Genomic DNA, 20,626 nt, shown 5'->3' on the forward strand with positions numbered 1-20,626 from the left:
CCTTTAACGCTGGCAGCATTTCCTCGTGTTGCTATACATTAATCGTTGAGAAAGGAAAACAGCTCTGGGGTCACCGCTACTATCTATCAGGCACCAACTTAAATCTCTAATTAGCGTTTTTTGCACTTGAACCTTACGGCCCAAGAGTGTCTCCTTCAAAGGGAACAAATCGAAGTTGGAGGAAAAGCTCTTATATTTGAGCCGTTTATTGTTTTCCGCAAGCTCTGCGGCCGCCCCAGATTTTTTGCTTGACCGGGGAAGGTGAGACGGGGCTAAAGTGTCCATACAAGAAGCATCCCATATCAAACCCTGTCCCATCTTCCAAGGATTCAACGACATCCCATCCGGCCGCTTGCCATCGTCTCTAGCGATACCTGTTGGCTCCGAAATGGCAATATAAATATATTCATTTATATTTATCATAAAATATAAAATACACACAAATACTAGGACACATGTTACACTATTTTGTTTTGCCTTCATTTGTGAGATTTTATTACGTTTTTGTAACGTGATTTTTCTGCATAAATCACTAAATACCTTCTGGAAAGTTAAGGAATTAGGTACTAAGTACTACTACTAGTAGTTCCAGTAGTATACAAATACTTATACTAGTAGATAGTAATAGGCGGCGGCAATCACTATTCATCCACGCTTTCCCTTTCAATTGACGAGATTGTTCTCATAGTAGACTACAGGGTAATTAAAGGTGGTAAGCACGTACATGTACGTTATTTTACTGTCTTAATAAGCTGAAATCAACCAACTGTGCTTTCAGAGTATTGGATTGATCAAAGGGTACACCGGTCACATGTTAGTCGATATAATCCGATTTGCGGTCTTAAACCAAAGTTGACTCAACTAACTATGCACGTGATGATTAATTTGATATCTTTATTTGTTTCAGTCTATCTTTTAATTATATAAAGACAATATCAGGATTATTTTGAAATAAATGCAATGCAGGATTTTTTTGCAATTAAGTCAAATCGACAATAACAGCTACGTACAAAAACATACGGTAGTCATGTCAAAATCCAAAAGTTTTGGGTCTGAGTCTGAGTGATGATCAAAAGCTCGATGAAACGAAAAATATTTTAAAGTTAGAAATTTCATCTCATTGGTTAGTAGGTATTTATATTTATCACCATAAACACCGAATAATCTCGATACTTATTACAAAGGGGACAAAAACTAAGAACCTGTACGTTGGTGTAGGTCGTCTCATTGAAATGGCTCTGCTGATTTTTCGATGACACAAAATATCACTTAAGAATATTAATCACCTCACACATAACTGGAGCTTTCCTAGTTTAACGTGTATCTAAATAGAACGAACGAGAGCGGCGTAAGAGAATTCAACCACTAGGTCTTTTCAAATTAATTTTAGTGTGTTATTTGTTTTTATAGTGGATACCCCCCAAACTTCGTTTGGCCCTGATACGATTTTTTTACTTTGCCTACCTTTACATACTAAATGGACCAACTGTTCGCAGTTTCGCAACGGAACTAAAATATTCATTCTTTAAAGTATTTTAGCAAATTTTCTCTCCGTAAAAAAGTTTAATAAATAAAAAAATACTCACTTAACACAAATTTAGTAAAAAAAATTATTTATATAGAAATACAGCATACTGCTTCACGTGTAGCTTAGGTTAATATTGTCAATTTATTGACGATTGATTAATATTGAGTAAAGTTATTAAGTAGACAGAAAATTGAAATATTAAGTAAATTAAATACTACTTATAATTGGTTTGTTATAAACTTGAAAGTATATTTAATAATGTTATATAAACCCAAAGAATCAAGTAACTAATAATCGTCGAATTTCATAAATATGCTCGGACAATGGTTTCTCTTTCGCGCCTTTGAAATTAACAGAAACATAACTTTACGAAATATTTAACAAAGCGGTTCTTTTATCAATAATTCATTGGTGAAACCTTTCAAGTTCAAAGTTATAAAACAAAGACGTCTTTAAACATACAAATTTGTAAAAAATCTATTTTTAGTACAAAGCTGAGTGTTTATTTACTAGGAACTATATACCTGATACATACTAACTAATAAAAGATATTTACTAAAATAGTATAACTAGATATAATTAATTTTATGTACAGTTTGTATAATAATAAGTTGAAACGTATTACTAGTTTCTTGTCAGTAACTACAAAACAATTAACATTTTTAATTAAAAAACGGGTGATCGTTTCGATGAAGGATATATGTGGATGGAGCACTGCAAGTATGCGAATCGAGTGTTATTTTTATTTATAGAGGATACTTGATGACATGCAGAAATTGCTGATTACGAGCCCCGATGCTAAATAGTTCGCCTAGTATGTAAAGAAGGGCAAAGCGTAAAATATAGAAAGAAAATATTGGTTAAATAATTAAGAACGTTTAAAAAGAAGTAAACCACAATTTGAGGAAAATTTTGAAGTTTATTTTAACATAACCGAAAGTCTTTCATAACTTTACATAACATAAAAAATAAAGAAAAAATCTCACAGAGAAAATTTCACACAACACGAACTGCCGCATCGGTGCTCGTATGTTTCGTTATAATACACTATGTTTAAGACGTAATAGAAAGGTGACTTTAATAAAGACCTGTAGTTCAGAGGACATGGTAAAAAATTTAAGCTATAAAATAATACACTAAATTATGAAACGCTTACTTATTTTTTTTAATATTTAATTTTAAGCTATCTAACATTTATTTTGTTATAGGTACACAATGGCGCAAAACTTACTAGCACTGTCTGTCATCGCGATTCTAGTCATATCAGTTGGCGTGAGCGCTAAACGTGAGTATTAAGTACATATTAAAAAATGCAGTCACCCTGACATAATTTTCCTTTTAGCCAATAGATAGAGTGTCCTGCGGAAGGTTTAGCTGTAAACTATCTTTTCTCAATAACGTTACGATACGTTACGAAAAGTAATTATTGTTTTATGTTAAATTTACTAAATATTTCAATTATTGATGGAGATGTCGCAATAACTTTTATCGAACTCGGTGGCCAACTTACTTATTTGATGTTTGTGTCATTGGTTTAGTGAACTTTTTCTGAAATTTCGAATGAAGGCCAATCTCGATAAAAAAAACCGGTGGCGCTACAATCTTTTTAGGTCTGGGCCTCATTTCTGTATCTGTTTGATCATTATTTGTTAATCTAATGGTGAATGGTGATCATGGTGATCAAGTCCATTTGCTTGATACAGATGTCAAAATTATAGTTTGTAAGTGTGCCAATGTTTAATGGGCATAATCAGAAAGTCCATTGGTGCCACAGCTGGGGGATCAAACGTACGACCTCACAGTTGAGAATCGCACGCTGAAGCCAATAGGCCAACACCTTCATTCCAGTCTCAATAATCCATGGCGAAATTGGTCTATAACACGGATTGCTCGTATACTGTTTATTTTAATACCGAAACTATTTCTTTATTATTGGTATTTTTGCTACATAAATACTTTCTTTATATAGTGCGTTGGAGCAGTGTTGGCCTAGTGGCTTCAATGTGCAACTCTCATCGACCCCCGAACGGTAAAGGAAAACATCGTGGGGAAACCGGTTTGCCTTAGACGCAAAAAGTCAACGGCGTGCGTCAGGCACAGAAGGCTGATCACCTACTTGCCTGTTAGATTAACAAATGATCATGAAACAGATACAGAAATCTGAGGCCCAGACCTAAAAAGATTGTGGCGCTATTTATTGATTTATTTATTTTTATATAGTGCGTTGACATAAAATATAGTAATGTTTTAATAATATTTGGACATTTTCATGTTATGAAGTTCTTTGTATTCCTAACAAATAAATAAACAATTATTACTTTTTCAAATATGTGTATTTGAAATAGTCTTCAACCTCCAAAATCCCATATACAGGCCGACACGTGTACTAATTAATATATTAAGCGTGAACTTAACGTCGCTAGTGCTAAGTCTGGAGTCGGAGGTTAACCCTACCAATATGTATCATAAGTAATATATGAATACAAAAACAATCTACCGACTATAAATTTTATATACCGTCAGTACTCAAATCTACTAACCTTTTATCTACGCTCAATTTTGGTTTATTTTTCCTAAGATCGACATTTTTCATTAATATCAAAACAATTTCGTAAATCAACGTTAACCCTACGCTTCGATTGTTTGAAAATGATTAAAATCTCAAGATTTGTTATTAAATACATATTCGTACAATCGAAACTCACGTTCCGCCTGATTAGACCTTTTCAAACTGGAAATTACTTAACTTGCGAGCTTTTCTGATGAGAACCCTTCATTTGTGGTAAGGGATAACATTGCGTTTGTGCTTTGTTATTTTAAAATAACTTGCGCCTGCCACGAAAATATTTGCAAATTCCCTTCAATATTTGATATTCGAATACGAAATAAGAAAAACGATTTAAATGAACCGTTAAACGGTAAAATAAGTTGTATTATATAATTAGAATATCTATTTATTTCGCTCTGAAAAATCACTAAATTAGTCCGTTTATAGATAGGGCCAGTGGACCTTTTAATGTTGATATTACGGAGGATAAAATTAAGTGTGCTGTGAACAGGTTTGCCGTCTCTTCTCAGTCGTATTCTTCATTGCTGAAGGTCGCGTCACGGTAAGAAGTTTGCTGTTCTAATGATAATATCCCACTTGTTCGATCAGTAGTTTCACTGATCTTTTTTTATAGTCGGTAAAAAATAGTTTGTTTTCATCATCAAAAAACGTCAAGAATATTCAGTTCGATGCCTATGATTTTTTTAAAATAAATATATGTCCGTAATGGATTCCACTAACACGCGAAAAATGGGTAAATATTAAAGATATTTTACCATTTAATTGATAACCATATAAATGATTATATATATATATATATATATATATATATATATATATATATATATAATCTATATAAATATAATATAATATATATAGCATTATAAATTATATTTGAAGTCGTAAAATAATAAATTTATTCTAACATCCAATCTGATACGATCTAAGTCACTAAAAGAGGTAAACTTTAAACTCGCAAAACACATACAACTACTAAGTTATTTCCTACGTGGTTAAACTAAAATACGTAATTTAAATGTTAGTTGAATGTCTAAAATAGGTTAGACAAACATCAAGAGAAATAAGGACGAAAATGGCTTAACACCATTTCATTTAACGCATAAAATGTGTGCGTGTACTAGTGTACACACGTAAGAAGTGAAACATCTTTATGACCTTATTTTTAGAAAAAATAATCTAATATATGCAACTTTACAGAAATTGATTAAATAAAGTTAAAGTAGATAAAGTTTAACAAAATACAAATAGCTTTAATCCGGTTAAAAAATTATTTTCTTTCAATGTGTAAAAGCTATGTTAACCAAAGACGATACAAAAAGGCATTTAATATTATAGAGATGAATTAAAATAATACAATTATTTAATTTTACCTTATTACTGCTAAGATTATTATCTACAGAATTTCATTCATAGTAATAGAATTATTACCCATTACACTGACCGTACAAGCGAGTTAAATGCGCATACATACAGCAAGTCTATTGGAGCACAGTCAGGGTCGAACCGACGACCATTAGAAGGAATGATATGAGCCCGCACATGCAATATGTATGGTCCTCCGAAAGCTTGTATTATTTTTTGACAAGAGACCCTTTTTCTAAACAAAACTGATATCTGTCGCCCAAGGCTACTTTAAAAATACATTTTTTTTAAAGTAGGCAGGTTTTGAAATTGTTTTTATTAATCAACGGAAGCTATATATACACATAATAGAGATATATAATCAATTTGCTTAGTTAAATTTCGTGTAAATATTGTTCGGAACTTTCATGCTTAACGTGTGTTATCTTTATCTCTTTATATACAATAGTTTGTCTTATATAACTTTGAGCACTCTTACATACAGTAATCGTGATTAACGAGGGACAAAATCAAGTTTACGAAAAACTATTTGATACATTGATTAGAGTCCATCTGTTGCCGCGAAGTTGGTGTTTCAAAATTTCATTCGATTTTCAAAGAAAAACAAAAATTACTGATTGTTGCCAATAGGCGTAAAAATCGACGCCGTTTTTAGCCTATCGACAGGGACGGAAGGCTGATAAAACACTTATATATCTTATGTAGACTTCTTTTACACACATTTACATTGTAAATAATCACATTTTCTTATATATTGCTCATTAGATTTTTAGGCTTCAGTTTTGTAGAGATCTGTAATTATGTGACGAGATTCCTCCATTCTTCATTCTATAAAACATATGAAATCTCAAACGCTCCAAAGGAAATCAGTAAACTGATTTAGCTGACAAAGGACAGCATTTAACATCAAAGATTTCATATTATTGTAAAATATTAAAGCAAGTCAACAGTTTTGATATCTGTTGATAAATCAACGGATAAACTTTATCACTTTGAGATTCAAAATTTCCCTATTCGAGTCATGTAATCATGTTTCTTGACGGCAAAGTGCTACGCATTCCTTCAAAACAATTCTATCGCTGGAGGGCTAAGTTTCCTTTTTTGATAGCCAAGTTGGAAATGTATTTCCTCCACTCCTGGAAGTAGCAGAGGTATATGGGACTCGACACACCAGAATCTCTGCTAATCAGTGGATACCGTGGTCGTTCTCGCATTCTTTAGGAGCCTCATAGGTGTAACTGTTATTATCGCGTTATATTTCGCGTTCTATGTGATTCGTCATAGAGCGCTTTCTCTCTTGTTCTCTATCTCTTTCTATAGTCCGTCAATAACTTTCTTACAAAACTAGTGCATTCTATATATAGTTACTGCAGAGCCATGACCATCGGGGTTCTGCCTAACCGCTAAAGGTAACGAAATAAATTCACTACTTAAGAATAATCGTGACCAGGAACTTTATCAAAGAAAAAAGCATGGTGACGTAATATGTTTTGTAGGATTATATTAGGACCGGTAAGGTTCGTTAGAGGCTACAGATAATCCACTACATTCATACAACGTTAACAATATTATCTATTGTATTGCATAACACACCACAGCTTAAACTGAGTCTATCGTAAGCTTTGTTTATGCAGGATCTTTACCGTTTACACATGTTTAATTGTAGGAATTATAATATCTATTTAGATGACCGGTGACTAGGCGAACACTAATTCTGATAACATGGTTTAAATTCGGAATAAAAATAGTAATTTTTGAGTTTGTCGACTCTTTCGGATACTATAACAATATTTTTACTTTGACTAAAAATAAATAATTACTTTTATCAAAAACCTTACAATGCGCAGGGTTTCCTAAAATATGTATAACATACGTATTTTATTTATTCAAGTTGCAAATTTGTTCTGAAGATGTTTAGGTTAATAAAATTACATCAGTTTCTGATAGATAGTGAGTTTCGACACAGTTTGTATATTTTTTATGAATGCTTTGTTCACGTTGTACAAATTTTGCATACAAAAAGAATTTCCTATACCTATAGTTTGCTCTGATTCTGTCGACATATGGCAATATCTTTAAAGGCTTTCATTATGACGACAACTTCATGCGACGGTCTCTTACTAACCACGGTTGCTGTAATGCCTCGAATTATGAGAATGAAAAATTCCCAATAATATTCATTAATGTTGGCCTAGAGATTTCAACATGTGACTCTCATTGTCCAGGCATCAAACCGAAGGTCGACCAATAGACTTTCCGTCTATTACCATGTAAATATAAAGCTAGAATTAATTTAACTTCTTTTCTGACGTTCATATATGAATAAAGTTATTTTGAGTTTGAGGTACCAGTAAGGAAAACATCGTGCGGAAACCTGCATTAGACTTAAAAATTATGGTGAAATGAATGATCCCGAAACAGATACAATAATCTGTGGCCCGGACCTAAAAGGTAATTCGTAACATTCGTTTTGATTTAATATATTCAGTTAATCTGATATTTCGTATATATAAACGCAGTATCGTAAAACACCGCATTTGCCAATACAAATGTTTGTTCAAAGTTACAATTGTACATGATGCTCAAATAAGCTGAGCAAATATGTACGTTACCTTGTGTCGGTGCCAGTTCGAGGTTGAAATGCCGCTTTCCTAATCTAATGCCTCCTATTGGGAATATGCTTCCTTAAAATACTTCCTTATTATTGTCTCTGGGCTGTAATTGTGTTTTGTTATCTGTCTTTGTCTTGTTACAGGCTGATTTAAAAAGGTATATGAATCGAATGCTATATTTTATCCATTAAAGAAAGTTGCGTATTTAAAATGTATGGGAGTGCAAAAACTTTATGGGTCCATGTAGGATTTTGTAATCCTTACTGAATTTTTTGAGTAACTCTTCATAAACGACTCTATGTACGGCTCTTTTTATATATATACCAGCTGCCCCCGCGAACTTCGTTTCTCCTTAATGTGGTTTTAGTTAGCCTTAATACCGTGACACGAAAGAATAATTTCACTGTATTATCCTCACTATAATTTGAATTTGATTTACACTTCGGTCTAAGTAACACGTGGTTGGCTATGCTAACACCAAAAATTATAATATAAATTTATCATAATATAAATTTTATAATATAAAATTATACTATATAAAAGTAGAAATAATTAAATTTCACGGTATTTCGTTTACTACAAAATAAATTTAATTATAGATAGATAGATAGATATTGAATTGTAGCTTATATGACACGTTTGTCGGTTCACCATAGCAGTGCCATCTATTGATTACTTACTCAATCCAGTCGAAAAGTATCGACATCTGTTAGAATCTTTTGGAGTTAACAGATAATTGTGAATGTCAATTAATTGTAGACAAATAATTTGCAATAAAATAAAATTGCGACTATAATTAAAGATCTAAGCTTCTCTTAATTTAGACCAGACTGCTCACTGTGTGCCCATTTAATTTAAAATCGGTTAAATAGTTTAGGAGTCCATCGCGGACAAACATCGTGACAGGAGATTTATATATATTAAGAAGATATATCTAAATATTCAGACACAAATATAGTCTATGACACGAGCGCTAATTATCGCTAGACGGACACTAGCCTACCAGGCCTTGGCCAGTCCAATTATTTTAATGATATATAATCTTCATAGGCAACGCTCTGGAAGGCTAAGAGCGGAACTCTGTGATTTCCAACAGCGATAGTGATCCCGAGTTTTTGAGTATGAATCCAATGTCATGTGGTCCCCTCAAACTTGTGATCACTTGGTACAATAATTTGTTAGTAAGTGGGTATAGCTATTGAAAGCTACAAAGTACTGGCGTAGAGACACAATCTGCGTGAATCTATAATATGCCAGTTTCCTCACAATGTTTCCCTTCACCGTACGAGTTTATTTCAGTAAAAATCCCTACAAATACTTAACGCTGTTTATTATGAATTTAACAACTATGACTTCAACATTCTTTTATGTTAACCAAGATATTAAAAACTTTACTTATGAATACCTAATTCGGAACGCTAAGTGAGCGGAATTTGCATTTTAAAACATTACACCATTCTCTGTTTCAGTCTTTATGAAAATTAAGTATTATACTGTAGAAACTGAATTTATAGGAGTGTAAATGTGTATTAACACAGTTAAAATATGCAGTTTTGTGTTCTTTTCCGTAACATTAGTACACATTATTACAAATTTATGATAAAATAGATCTTTTCGATTTAAATAAATCAATAAAAGTGCATGCGTACAAATTACACACGTCAGAAATGAAACTTCTTTGTAAATTAACTATTACTAATAGCCCCAATGATAGATCCAAAGATGGGCAGATGATATAAGGAAAATAGGAGGCACAATTTGGACAAGAATAGCTAACATTATAAAATAATGGAAGCAGCTGGAAGAGGCCTATGTGTCACAGGACACGCTGATTACCCAAAACGGGTCATGTGTTGTATTAGATTAAGTTTTATTTATGTATTAGAATTATGTTTTTTTATGTAACTTAAATAAGGGTTAATATATTTTACTGGGTGTCAGCAATAAAGGCTTAATAATAGTAATAATAGCCACAATATATAATGCGGAAATGTTGGAGAGACTGGGGCTGCGTGTGCCAAATAATCATCATCATCATTTGAAGTCATCACTGAAACCGTTTTCCTGGGCATAACCATTGACAGTAAATTACAATGGGTAGCTCACATCGCAGCATTATCAGGTAGACTAAGTTCTGCAGCTTATGCAGTCAGAAAAATAAGACAACTTACTGACGTTGCTACAGCTAAGCTTGTATATTTTGCTTACTTTCATAGCATAATGTCCTATGGTATTCTACTGTGGGGCGAAGCGGCTGACGTAGATGCCATATTCATTCATCAGAAAAGGGCAATTCGTGCAATTTATAATCTTGGCCCCCGCGAGTCCCTGAAAGAATTATTTAAAGACATTAATATACTCACGTTGCTTTCCCTTTACATTCTAGAGAATATCATGTTTGCTCGTAAAAATTTGCATCAATTCACTGTCAAAAGTGATATTCATTCTATAAATACCAGGAATAAGCATAAAATAGTAGTCCCAAAATATAGATTAACAAAATCGAATAAATCGTTTCTTGGGAATTGTGTCAGATTCTACAACAGGCTACCGAAGTGTGTAACTGATCTTACGACTAAAAAGTTCAAAAACGTCATCAAAGGAATCCTAATTAAAAAAGCGTATTATAAAGTTATTGACGATAAAGATGTATGGCGCTAATTCATCTCTGCATGTGCAGCTTCCCTGGCAACTTGCGCTGTGCAAGTGTGTGTATCTCATTATACACTAATAGTAAAAACTCAATTTTCTTTTGCATTGTATGGAATCTCTGTATACCTTGCATTATATAAACTTCTCAGCCGATTATTACTATTGTAACCGAGTCTTTGTAAGCTAAACCATTGTTAAAGAGTGTCCATGGAGTTTCTTGCCGGTTCTTCTCCATGAGACCCACTTTTTGGAACCGTGCAATTAGACGTTTCATAAGAGCCTGCAAAGGCCTATTTGAAATAAAAAAACTTTTGATTTTGATTTTGAATCACTCTCGGCGTACGAACTTACTTAGAGCACCATTTACGCGTATCTTGCGCACCCTAAATATTATTGATTGTGAGACAGATGTTTTTATTTGCACATTGGCTGAATTCACAAGAATTGCATTATTTATAATAAGTTATAAAATGGTTTAGATTTTAAGTTTTTACTCGTTATGTTTATATTATGTTTTTAGTTCAGTTTTCTATTGCATTAGTATTAAATTACTGTAAAAATAGGAAATAAATAAATAAATTATGTACCAGTATATCATCACTTTTTTGTATATCTATATTCACACTGTTTCCACATTGTATAATCATATAATACTTAACGAATACTTCAACCAAATGCGTGTGTTTTGCTATGTGCGCCCCCGTCTCACTCCTCTATCAATCGGTCTCAATCGCTCCCTTCTCGCTTACTTCGACAAAAACACTGCACATCTTCGGGACGCTACAATTATTATTGCGTTTCATGCATTAGATATTCCTAAGTTATATTTATTTATTTATTTACACTTCGTTACACTACAAAATAAAAATAAAAATTAACATAATTAAATCAAAAGGAGGGCAACTGGCGGCCTTATCGCTTACGAGCGATCTCTTCCAGGCAACCAAAGTATGTAAAGAAAAAATAAAAATGTATTAAATAAGATAGGCAAGTAGTGCAAAATACATGTAATACACAGTTATTAAAATAAAAACTAAACAGGAATACAATATTAAAGATACATTAAAGAGTAAAAAGACACATAAATCACGATAATTTAAGATAAGTCTCACGTCAGTTAGTAGTTAGTAAGAAAGTTAGGGATACGATGTGGACAGGTAATGTTTGTACAAAAGAAATTTAAAGGAAGATAGAGAAGGAGCTAAGCGAATAGGGACGGGAAGTGAATTCCATAGCCTAACTGCGGATATATATATATTGTAATAATAATTAAAAATGTTTAATGTATTATTTAAACAAATTTAAAAAGTTTAGGCCCTGTGGCAGTGTAAGGAATGATAGCAGCATTAACATAGTATATTTATATTTAGAGATGTACAAATATATTATAACACACAATCACTCCAAATATATACAATATCTTCAATAAATTAATTGCAATTTTTAATATTACTATTTATTTTTGAATGCAATTATAGTTGTTAATCTGCTCGGTGATGCATTCCATTTCAATAGACAAATTTTTGGTAGACCAATGATAATTCCTCCGGAGTTAGGTTTGACCGTTGTCTATGCAAACTTCCGTTTAACTGTCCATAGCTATTTAAAGCGATACAGAGTGTTATTATATGCTAATACAAAAAACATCTTTGTCTTATTGGTATGAATGTGACTGATTGAGAAGCTTACGTAAGTAGTGTTATTGAACATTTTCTTATATTAAATATCCTTTTAAGTAAATTAAGTTCGACTTAAATTACTGATTAGTCTTAGATCGTAATGTTACCTGAAGTTTTTATGCAGAGACAACGATAGACGTTGATAATTACAGTCCATATAAGCCATTGTTTTTTTTTAATTACGTTACTTTATACATTATCAAAGTCATGGTATGTATGACCTATACAAGCCTTTGATGAACGACTCCATGTATTACCCGTAAAAGATTATAAGAATTAAAATAAAATTCAATTAAAATCTCTTTCAAAGATATAAAAAATACTAGACTAGGTTATGAATGACACAATTATAGTTATAGGGAAAAAATCACGTAAACTTTAAACATTGAGGAAATTTCACCATTTCCTCAAATCGTACACGTGAGCCCTGACAAAGCGAATTCGCTTTCTGATAAACGATATTGTGACCACACCACATTGTTATTATTTTCCTGGTTTTTAATGCTTTAGAATTTTTCCTCGTATACCTAAAGTTAGGGTAGAATTTAACACCTGAAACTGTCCATATTCTCGGAAACCTAAGTGGAGTTTACTCTTACTTACTTTTACTCTTTGGTTATAGAACCATAAGTACTATACCTGTCTATGGCTATTGTTTTTATAGCCTGTATTTTTGTTATGTCAAAAAAGTCGACGGCGTGCGTCAGGCACAGAAGGCTGATCACCTACTTGCCTATTCGATATACAAATGATCATGAAACAGATACAGAACTCTGAGGCCCAGACCTATTTTTTTTAATTTTTATTAATGTTATGTAGATCTGTTGCTTATGGTATTTCTATATTCCTATAACAATCAAACACCGCACCAGTATCCAAGAGGTAAAATATAGTATTGTTTGTCTCGTACTTTTATTTATTCCGTAATCCTATACATACAATATATATAACAAAAAAACAATTCATAATATTTACAAAAAGGTTCAAATTTTCAAAAGGAAAACAACATTAAAAATATTAAATACATTCACCTAAGTAATACCTAATTCGGCTGTGCTGTGTGATGGTGTGACATACACACCCTGCACACCATGTGAGGGTGTGTATGCAGGTGATTTAGCGCTACGCATATTGTTAATACTAATTTGAAGCATATTCCGTGGTAGCTGATGATGAGAACATTCCTTTTAATCATTGTTATTAACCACGATTGGTGAAATAATTACTGTGTACATTTTGCACGATTCGTCCTCTTCACCGAGCCGTTATACAAATATCTCCAAAAATGTATAGAAAACGAAAACAATGCAACATTAACATAATACGTTATGAATATATTTTAATTTATCCAATTTGTTAAGGTTTGAGTAATTGTAATGTTGTTTCTATTCTATATGTTAATTTTTAGGTGGGTGTTCGGCTTTTGGCCATTCCTGTTTTGGAGGACACGGGAAGCGCTCAGAAAACTCACAGGTATTATATATATTTAGTATTTATACGGAAAAATCTATTGATACACGGTTGTAGTTTGAATACAAGAAGCTATTGATCAGATTATTTGAAAAAATATTGTTTTTATATTATACTAGCTGACCCGACAGACTTTGTTCTGTCAAATAGATTTGGAATGTGGCAGTTTATTGTTCCTACCTATTTTATAGGTAGCGCAAAAAAATCTCCCGAACAGAACCGTCACCCTAATGATAGGGCAATGTGTGTAACGAAACGTTAACCCTAAAACGTTTGTATGGGAAAAAGAAAAGGGCTATTTTAGGGTTTTCCCGGAAATTTTTCGAATTTTTCTCGCCGTAAAAACCATCCTTAGACTTCAACGAACATTAAAAAAAAGAATTGGTACAATTGGTCCAGGCGTTGTAGAGTTATGCGCTTACCAACACATTTTGCGATTCATTTTTATATTATAGATTATATTGTTGTCACCGTGACCACGCACGCTGTAAAGCACGTGAAGCATCGGAAAATTTAAATTTATAATGATGTAAATAGTTATAAGTAATAATAATACATAGCTTCAATCCGTTTAAAAAGAGTTTTCTTAAATTAATTGGCCAGTAATTGTACTTGGTACATCTTAACGCTATATTTTGTTTTAAACTGATGTTAAGTGATACTGCCGCTCATGTTGTGTAGATACTTAAACTGCCAGAAGGCTCACGAGTGTACTCCGGCCTTTTAAGAATTGGTACGCACTTTTCTTGAAGGACCCAATGTCGAAATGGTTCGGAAATGCATCAGTGGGCACATAGTTGTGAAGTGCGGCAAAAGTAGCGTTAAAAAAGATCAGTTGTGGAATGACGGACGTCCAGGTAATATGTAATTTCGTATGCTGCCTCGACGTCCGATGATGAAACTCAAAATATGCGTTATAACGCAAGGACCACGGATGTGATAAATTAAAGAAAAACATAGTATACACTTAATCGCCAATGTTTTTTATGTACTACTCGAAGTATTATTAACTTAGTTAAAAAATTATATAAATCGAAACAGAGTAGTTATAAACTAAAATATGCCAGCATGTATTTTACTAAAGTTAATATAACTTTAAGCTGTGTAAGTACTAAATATGCCAGTGTCTTAGCACGGCGTAGAGCAAACACTTGCAAGTAAACATGGAACTTAAGGTTTGACTTGTACCGATCGCCATCGCCTCAAGTGTATGTGCTTAACAAGAGTTGAATATTTAAGAAATAGTTTAATAATTTTTAAGGTTTAATTGGTACATGTTTGTCTGAAGTATCCTTTAATTAAGTATATTTGCAATATATTTTATTCTAGTGGATCCGACAGACGTTGTCCTGTTCACACGTCTTACATACAAAAACAAATCTAATATTGTTAATAATTCTAAACTCCACTTGAACCCACAAATTCATCAAGATCTGTCCAGCCGTTTAGTAACGAACACATGCAAAGTGTATTTCTATATATACCAGCTGTTTATTTGCTGTATAGATGAATAACCTTGATACCGGCTGCAGCACCATCTGCCGGGCAGATTTGTGAATCTAAACCATACAGGGTGCAACCCAAACGCATGCAAAAAAATTCATTCAAATCGCTCCAGCCGTTTAAGAGGGGTTCGGTAACATATACACGTACAATAGAATTATATATATAAAACTAGGTAAAAGACAAAAGTTGGTATCTATTTTATTATTAATTCAACGCTTGGCGATAGTGATAAAATACAATAATGCAAGAAAATATCTAACACAACACAATGAATCTGAGGATTCAAAAACAAACACAGACACAGTGTACGTCCCATTCACATACTCATACATTCACACATACTTAAGGTATACCTTGGTGTACTTTGGTTGGATTAGACGTACTACTAAGACTACTTTTTCTTTAAATATGTACCACGGAATAATTGCACGAGTAGTTACCCATAACACAGGCTCTCCCATTGTGGGGTGTGGCATTAGATCGAAATTGTCACACCATATTTATGTAATGGCTAAACTTTTATTATTGTTATTATTACAATACAATTCCAGATTAATAACAAAAAACATGTTAGGAACCAAATACTTGCTACGATATAGTACTTGCTACGTCGTAGCACATTACACAGTGTGCTACGCCCAGGTCTTTTAACCGATATTTATCACTAGGCATCAAGCTCCGAAATACTGAGTGGTCGACAACTGGGACAGGAAGAGACTCCACCTCACCCTGTCTACCCGCACTCTGGTTATGGAATCTTGCCTTCTGGTGACGACATCATACCGATCAGGGATGGTGGTAAGTCTTTGTTTCGAACAGCGCTTACATAAATACAATAAAATTAAGGACTACTATTTTTTGTTTTCATAGTCTCTAATCAAGTAGTTATTTATAAACTGATCTGCCACTGACCACTTTAAATAAGAAATTTATTAACGCGTTAATATTTCAATTCGTTATATGTATATGTTGTGTTGAATATATCACAAACAGAGGAGGTCTCGTTGTATCTATTAATAGTCCGGTACATAAACGGTTTACTAATACCGAGTGTATTTTCTTTCATAGAACAGGGGGCAAAGGGGCAGGAGGCTCATCTGATATTAAGTGATACCGCCGTCCATGGACACTCTCAATGCCAGAGGGCTCGCGAGTGCGTTGCCGGCCTTTTAAGAATTAGTACGCTCTTTTCTTGAAGGACCCTAAGTCGAATTGGTTCGGAAATACTTGAGTGTACCTACTTTGTGTAATGCAATCACAACGATGTTCTCTTTATAACTACACTACATTTTAATATTGCAAAATATTGCCCAATGTCCAATACATTACGTATATATATCTATCAAAAGTAATATTTTTATAGCAGTATTGCAATACTGTTAGAATTGAAAATTAACAAAATATATAATATACTAAGTATAGCCTGATATTCAAATATGTAGCCCCAAAAATCTATATAATAAATTTCTGCCCATCATCATACTCTATGTATGTATGTATATGTGTGTGTAGGAATAGGAATAGAGGATATTTTATTTGTATTTGTAATCTTTTACGTTTTGTAGGTGTATACGAACGCGACGACAACCCAAGAGATGTAATGAGAATGAAGCTTCGAAATATCGTTAAAAACTGGGTAAGAACTACAGCGAAATTTGTCAACAATATTGATAAATATTATTTACTGCATAAAATCCCTTAAAACATGTTCTATTTTAAGCCATTACGCATAATGTTTTGTATGAAAATAATAGTTGCATCGAATCTATTAATTTGATAAATTACATACATTTATATTTAAATCACATACATAACCACTGCACTATGAATGCTTATATTATATTAATTGAATGTATGCAATAATACGTACAATAAAACTTCGTCAGGACTCATTCCACTTAAGGTAAAAAAAATATTATCAGCAACCAAACCCAGGATTTCGTTTCATAGTTTACCAATATAGTATAGACGTGATGAATAATTAGAATAATATAATATATATATCCATACTTACAAAATCACTACTAATAGACTTTTCTTATGTTTACAAAGTCTTTGATCAATCGACCGCTAAGTATATGGAAATTCAGTATTTACCCATAATGAACCAACGCGTACAATTCCGGGATTGACGCATACATGACTAGGAAAGTACATGAGAGTTTTTTAAACAATATTATTTAGGAAACATGTTGCTTCGGGTATTTCGATAGTGTGTTAGAGAGTCTATATTTTATTCAGCTGACTTTGTAATTCTGTTGTAGAATCACAAATTTGACAAACGGTTGTCAAAAATTGTTAACAAGTATGTTATTGAAGAAACGTAATGTGCTCAACATTCTGAGAATCTCTGAGTTTGTTTTTCGTTTTACATTAATTATTTTACATTGTACACAAACAGATGACGAAACAGTGCGTTTGATTGTGATTTTATAACCGGGCGTTGACGTATGTCACGTGGCAACTTGACATACGTCAAGTCAGACACTAGATAATCTGTTGACAAGTAAACGAAATCCTTTTTTTAAAAGTAAAAAGTGTTGGATTCTAAATATATACCGTTTTTTTTTGTCTTTTGTTTTACGTCGTTTTATTGGTATAACTGATTTGGATAAGATTCGAAATTAGGCGCTCAGATTGAATTCATACTATCTTTTCCATTCAGATTTTTCGGTAAATTTGTCGAACCACGGCTCCACCATAAACCAGCTCCAAATTTATTTATTATAAATTAAAACTAATTGATTACAAGCAATGATGTAAATGATATTGTGTCAGTTCCCAGTGGGTCCCAGTGAATTCCTATGGGGTTAAAGAGCATGCGTCACCACATATTGAAAAAAATATGAAGCTGTTTTAAGGTGGAGCCGTGATCCGACAATTTTATCTAGTATTCTATTCATAGTATTTTCTTTTGTTAATATAGCTTTTATACATTAAGAAACGTTTTGAATGGATTGAAGCTATGTATTATTATTAAAAACTTATAATTATTTACATAATTTTTCCGACGCCTGCATGGTCACGGTCACCGTGACAGCTTCAATCCGTTCAAAAACTGTTTTTCTTAAGTCTTATTCAAATAAGTAAATAAACATCAAGACTTATAACAAATCTTTACAAGACAAATCCAAAACAATCATATCGAGCGTCTATAGTGGCAGTTATAATGCTATTTAATAACGATGTATATTACAGATGGAAAACATCAGACGATCGCAAGAGAATGAAGACGGACTCTACATTGAAGCTTTGTAAATCTTTGTAATTTAATACCTATCATATAGATTATATCAATTTGCTATGAACTGTCGTCAATTGTTTAAATTAGCGACGCTAATTATGACTTCTATAAAATTGAATTTTAGTTCAAGATTATTCTATTTCCGCAATCATATTTTACTCTTTAAGGCTGGGTTTTCAAATTCCTATTGTATATATATATTAAAATAGGTTCCATTTTTATATTATATAGATGACTTTGTGGTATACTTAAGGATCTTTTCAAAATATGTTTCATAACGTAAGTTTACCATCATAATAACGTAGTCTAGATATTTTAACATAAAAAGATTCTGTTTTATTAAATAAATTATTAGACTTTGAATGTTCTTTCATTTCCTATATGAATACCATGTTAAACTGATTTCAATACTTTGCATCTAACCAAGAATAGGCCAGATAATGTCTTTACCAGGTAAGGAATTGAGTAACAATTTTATTTAATTAACTTCGTTAGTTAGTAAACAATAATTGTATTAAACTAAGCTAAATTATATTTAACATCGAAGTAAGTGGATCAATGATCAGGCTTGAAAATTTAAGGAAATAAAGGTAATAAATAGAAAAATATGAATTATTCATAAATTCTTCCAACCAATCTGCCACCAGTGCAGGGTTTTTTTTACATTTTTTTTATTATTATATAGAAATTAATAAAGAAGAAATTATATATGTATATATATATTCCCTATAAATTATATATGTATATACCTATTTATGACACAGCTTAATACAAAGAATGGTATTCAACAACGGGAAACACATTTAAACATTGGAGAACATGTCTACAATAATCTTTTGTCAAGAAACTCAAGTAATTTCAAGTTTTACACGCAGAATGAATTTTAAATCAATGGTATTTGGGCCCGGAACAACTTTGTTTATAGGATAAAAATAACTGGCGTAATTTTAATTATGGCTTGGTTGTAACATTTCTTCTTTCATGACATTTACATTTCGAATTACAAAGTTATGTCTTTCAAAATATTTTAAAACTTTCTCGATTTTTTATTATTATGTTGGAGTTTTATTAGTTCTAGGGCCAGTTACAGTCATGTCTTTTCATGTGCTACTCGAGAAGAATAATGATCTCCTGCGTAAATAATAATAATAAATAGTAATAATAATAATAATAATCTTTATTTCTTCTCTCACATATACATACATTATTATGATTAAACTAAGATGATAACATTTGGAAGTGTATGTGAGAGACTGGTCTCTGTAACAGGAGACCTGAGTGACAGATAGCCAGCCTCTCCACCACCGGACCGGAACAGGTACAATCAAGTCATTGTCAGAATATACAATAGAAGAAAATAAACAAGTGCTAAAGGAAAGCATTGGAAACGGAGTCGTAAAAATAAATTTGGTGTGTGTTTGTGTCTGTGTGTGTGTGTGTGTGCGTGCGTGTGTGTGTGTATGTTGGGCGAGTGGGTGTGTTACAGAGTCCCAGTTATTAAATCTTCTGTTTCATCATAACTCAACGTCTTCAGCCAATTAGTAACCATTTTTTTACATTCATATTTCGATAGTGGGTAAATGTTAATTTTTTCATTTAATTTATTATACAGGTAACAGCCTAGGAAATTAAAGAATCTTTGCGAGAAAGAAGTTGTCCATCGTGTAATACGACAGCAAACTTTATGTTTAATCCACTTGTTTATATTTAATTCGGGGTCGTAACTAGTTTTATAATGTTGTTTTAAACTGTGTTGAGAATAAATAATTGAAGAATTGTTAACACATCGGATAGGGCATAAAGCTCTTTAGTGGGGAAAAAACGGTGAGGAATGACTTACTTTTAACACTGCTCGTTGGGCTCTTTCAAGTTTTAGTAGATTCGTTTTGAAAGTACCTCCCCACACAGTGATATAATAGCTTAAAATTGACTGAAATTGATTGATATGATTGCCTAAATAAAGAGCCGTGGAGACTATATTATTTTTGGGATTTTTTAGGATTT

At 32.5% G+C, this 20,626-nt stretch overlaps 1 protein-coding gene across 2 annotated transcripts in view; it reads left to right on the forward strand.

Annotated features, from left to right (window-relative positions):
• LOC123708602 (neuropeptide CCHamide-2) overlaps window positions 1–18,871 on the forward strand; it is a 35,512-nt gene extending 16,641 nt beyond the window's left edge. For both annotated transcript variants that reach the window (XM_045659393.1, XM_045659392.1), the window contains exons 2-6: window positions 2,737–2,813; window positions 13,811–13,875; window positions 16,047–16,176; window positions 16,944–17,014; window positions 18,577–18,871. In XM_045659393.1, coding sequence (XP_045515349.1) covers window positions 2,744–2,813; window positions 13,811–13,875; window positions 16,047–16,176; window positions 16,944–17,014; window positions 18,577–18,636 — 396 coding nt within the window. In that variant the 5' untranslated portion in view covers window positions 2,737–2,743 and the 3' untranslated portion in view covers window positions 18,637–18,871. The remainder of the gene's footprint in view (window positions 1–2,736; window positions 2,814–13,810; window positions 13,876–16,046; window positions 16,177–16,943; window positions 17,015–18,576) is intronic.
• The last annotated feature ends 1,755 nt before the right edge of the window (window positions 18,872–20,626 follow it).

This window comes from Pieris brassicae, chromosome 4 (genome assembly GCF_905147105.1).
Source record: "Pieris brassicae chromosome 4, ilPieBrab1.1, whole genome shotgun sequence".
Classification (NCBI taxonomy): domain Eukaryota; kingdom Metazoa; phylum Arthropoda; class Insecta; order Lepidoptera; family Pieridae; genus Pieris; species Pieris brassicae.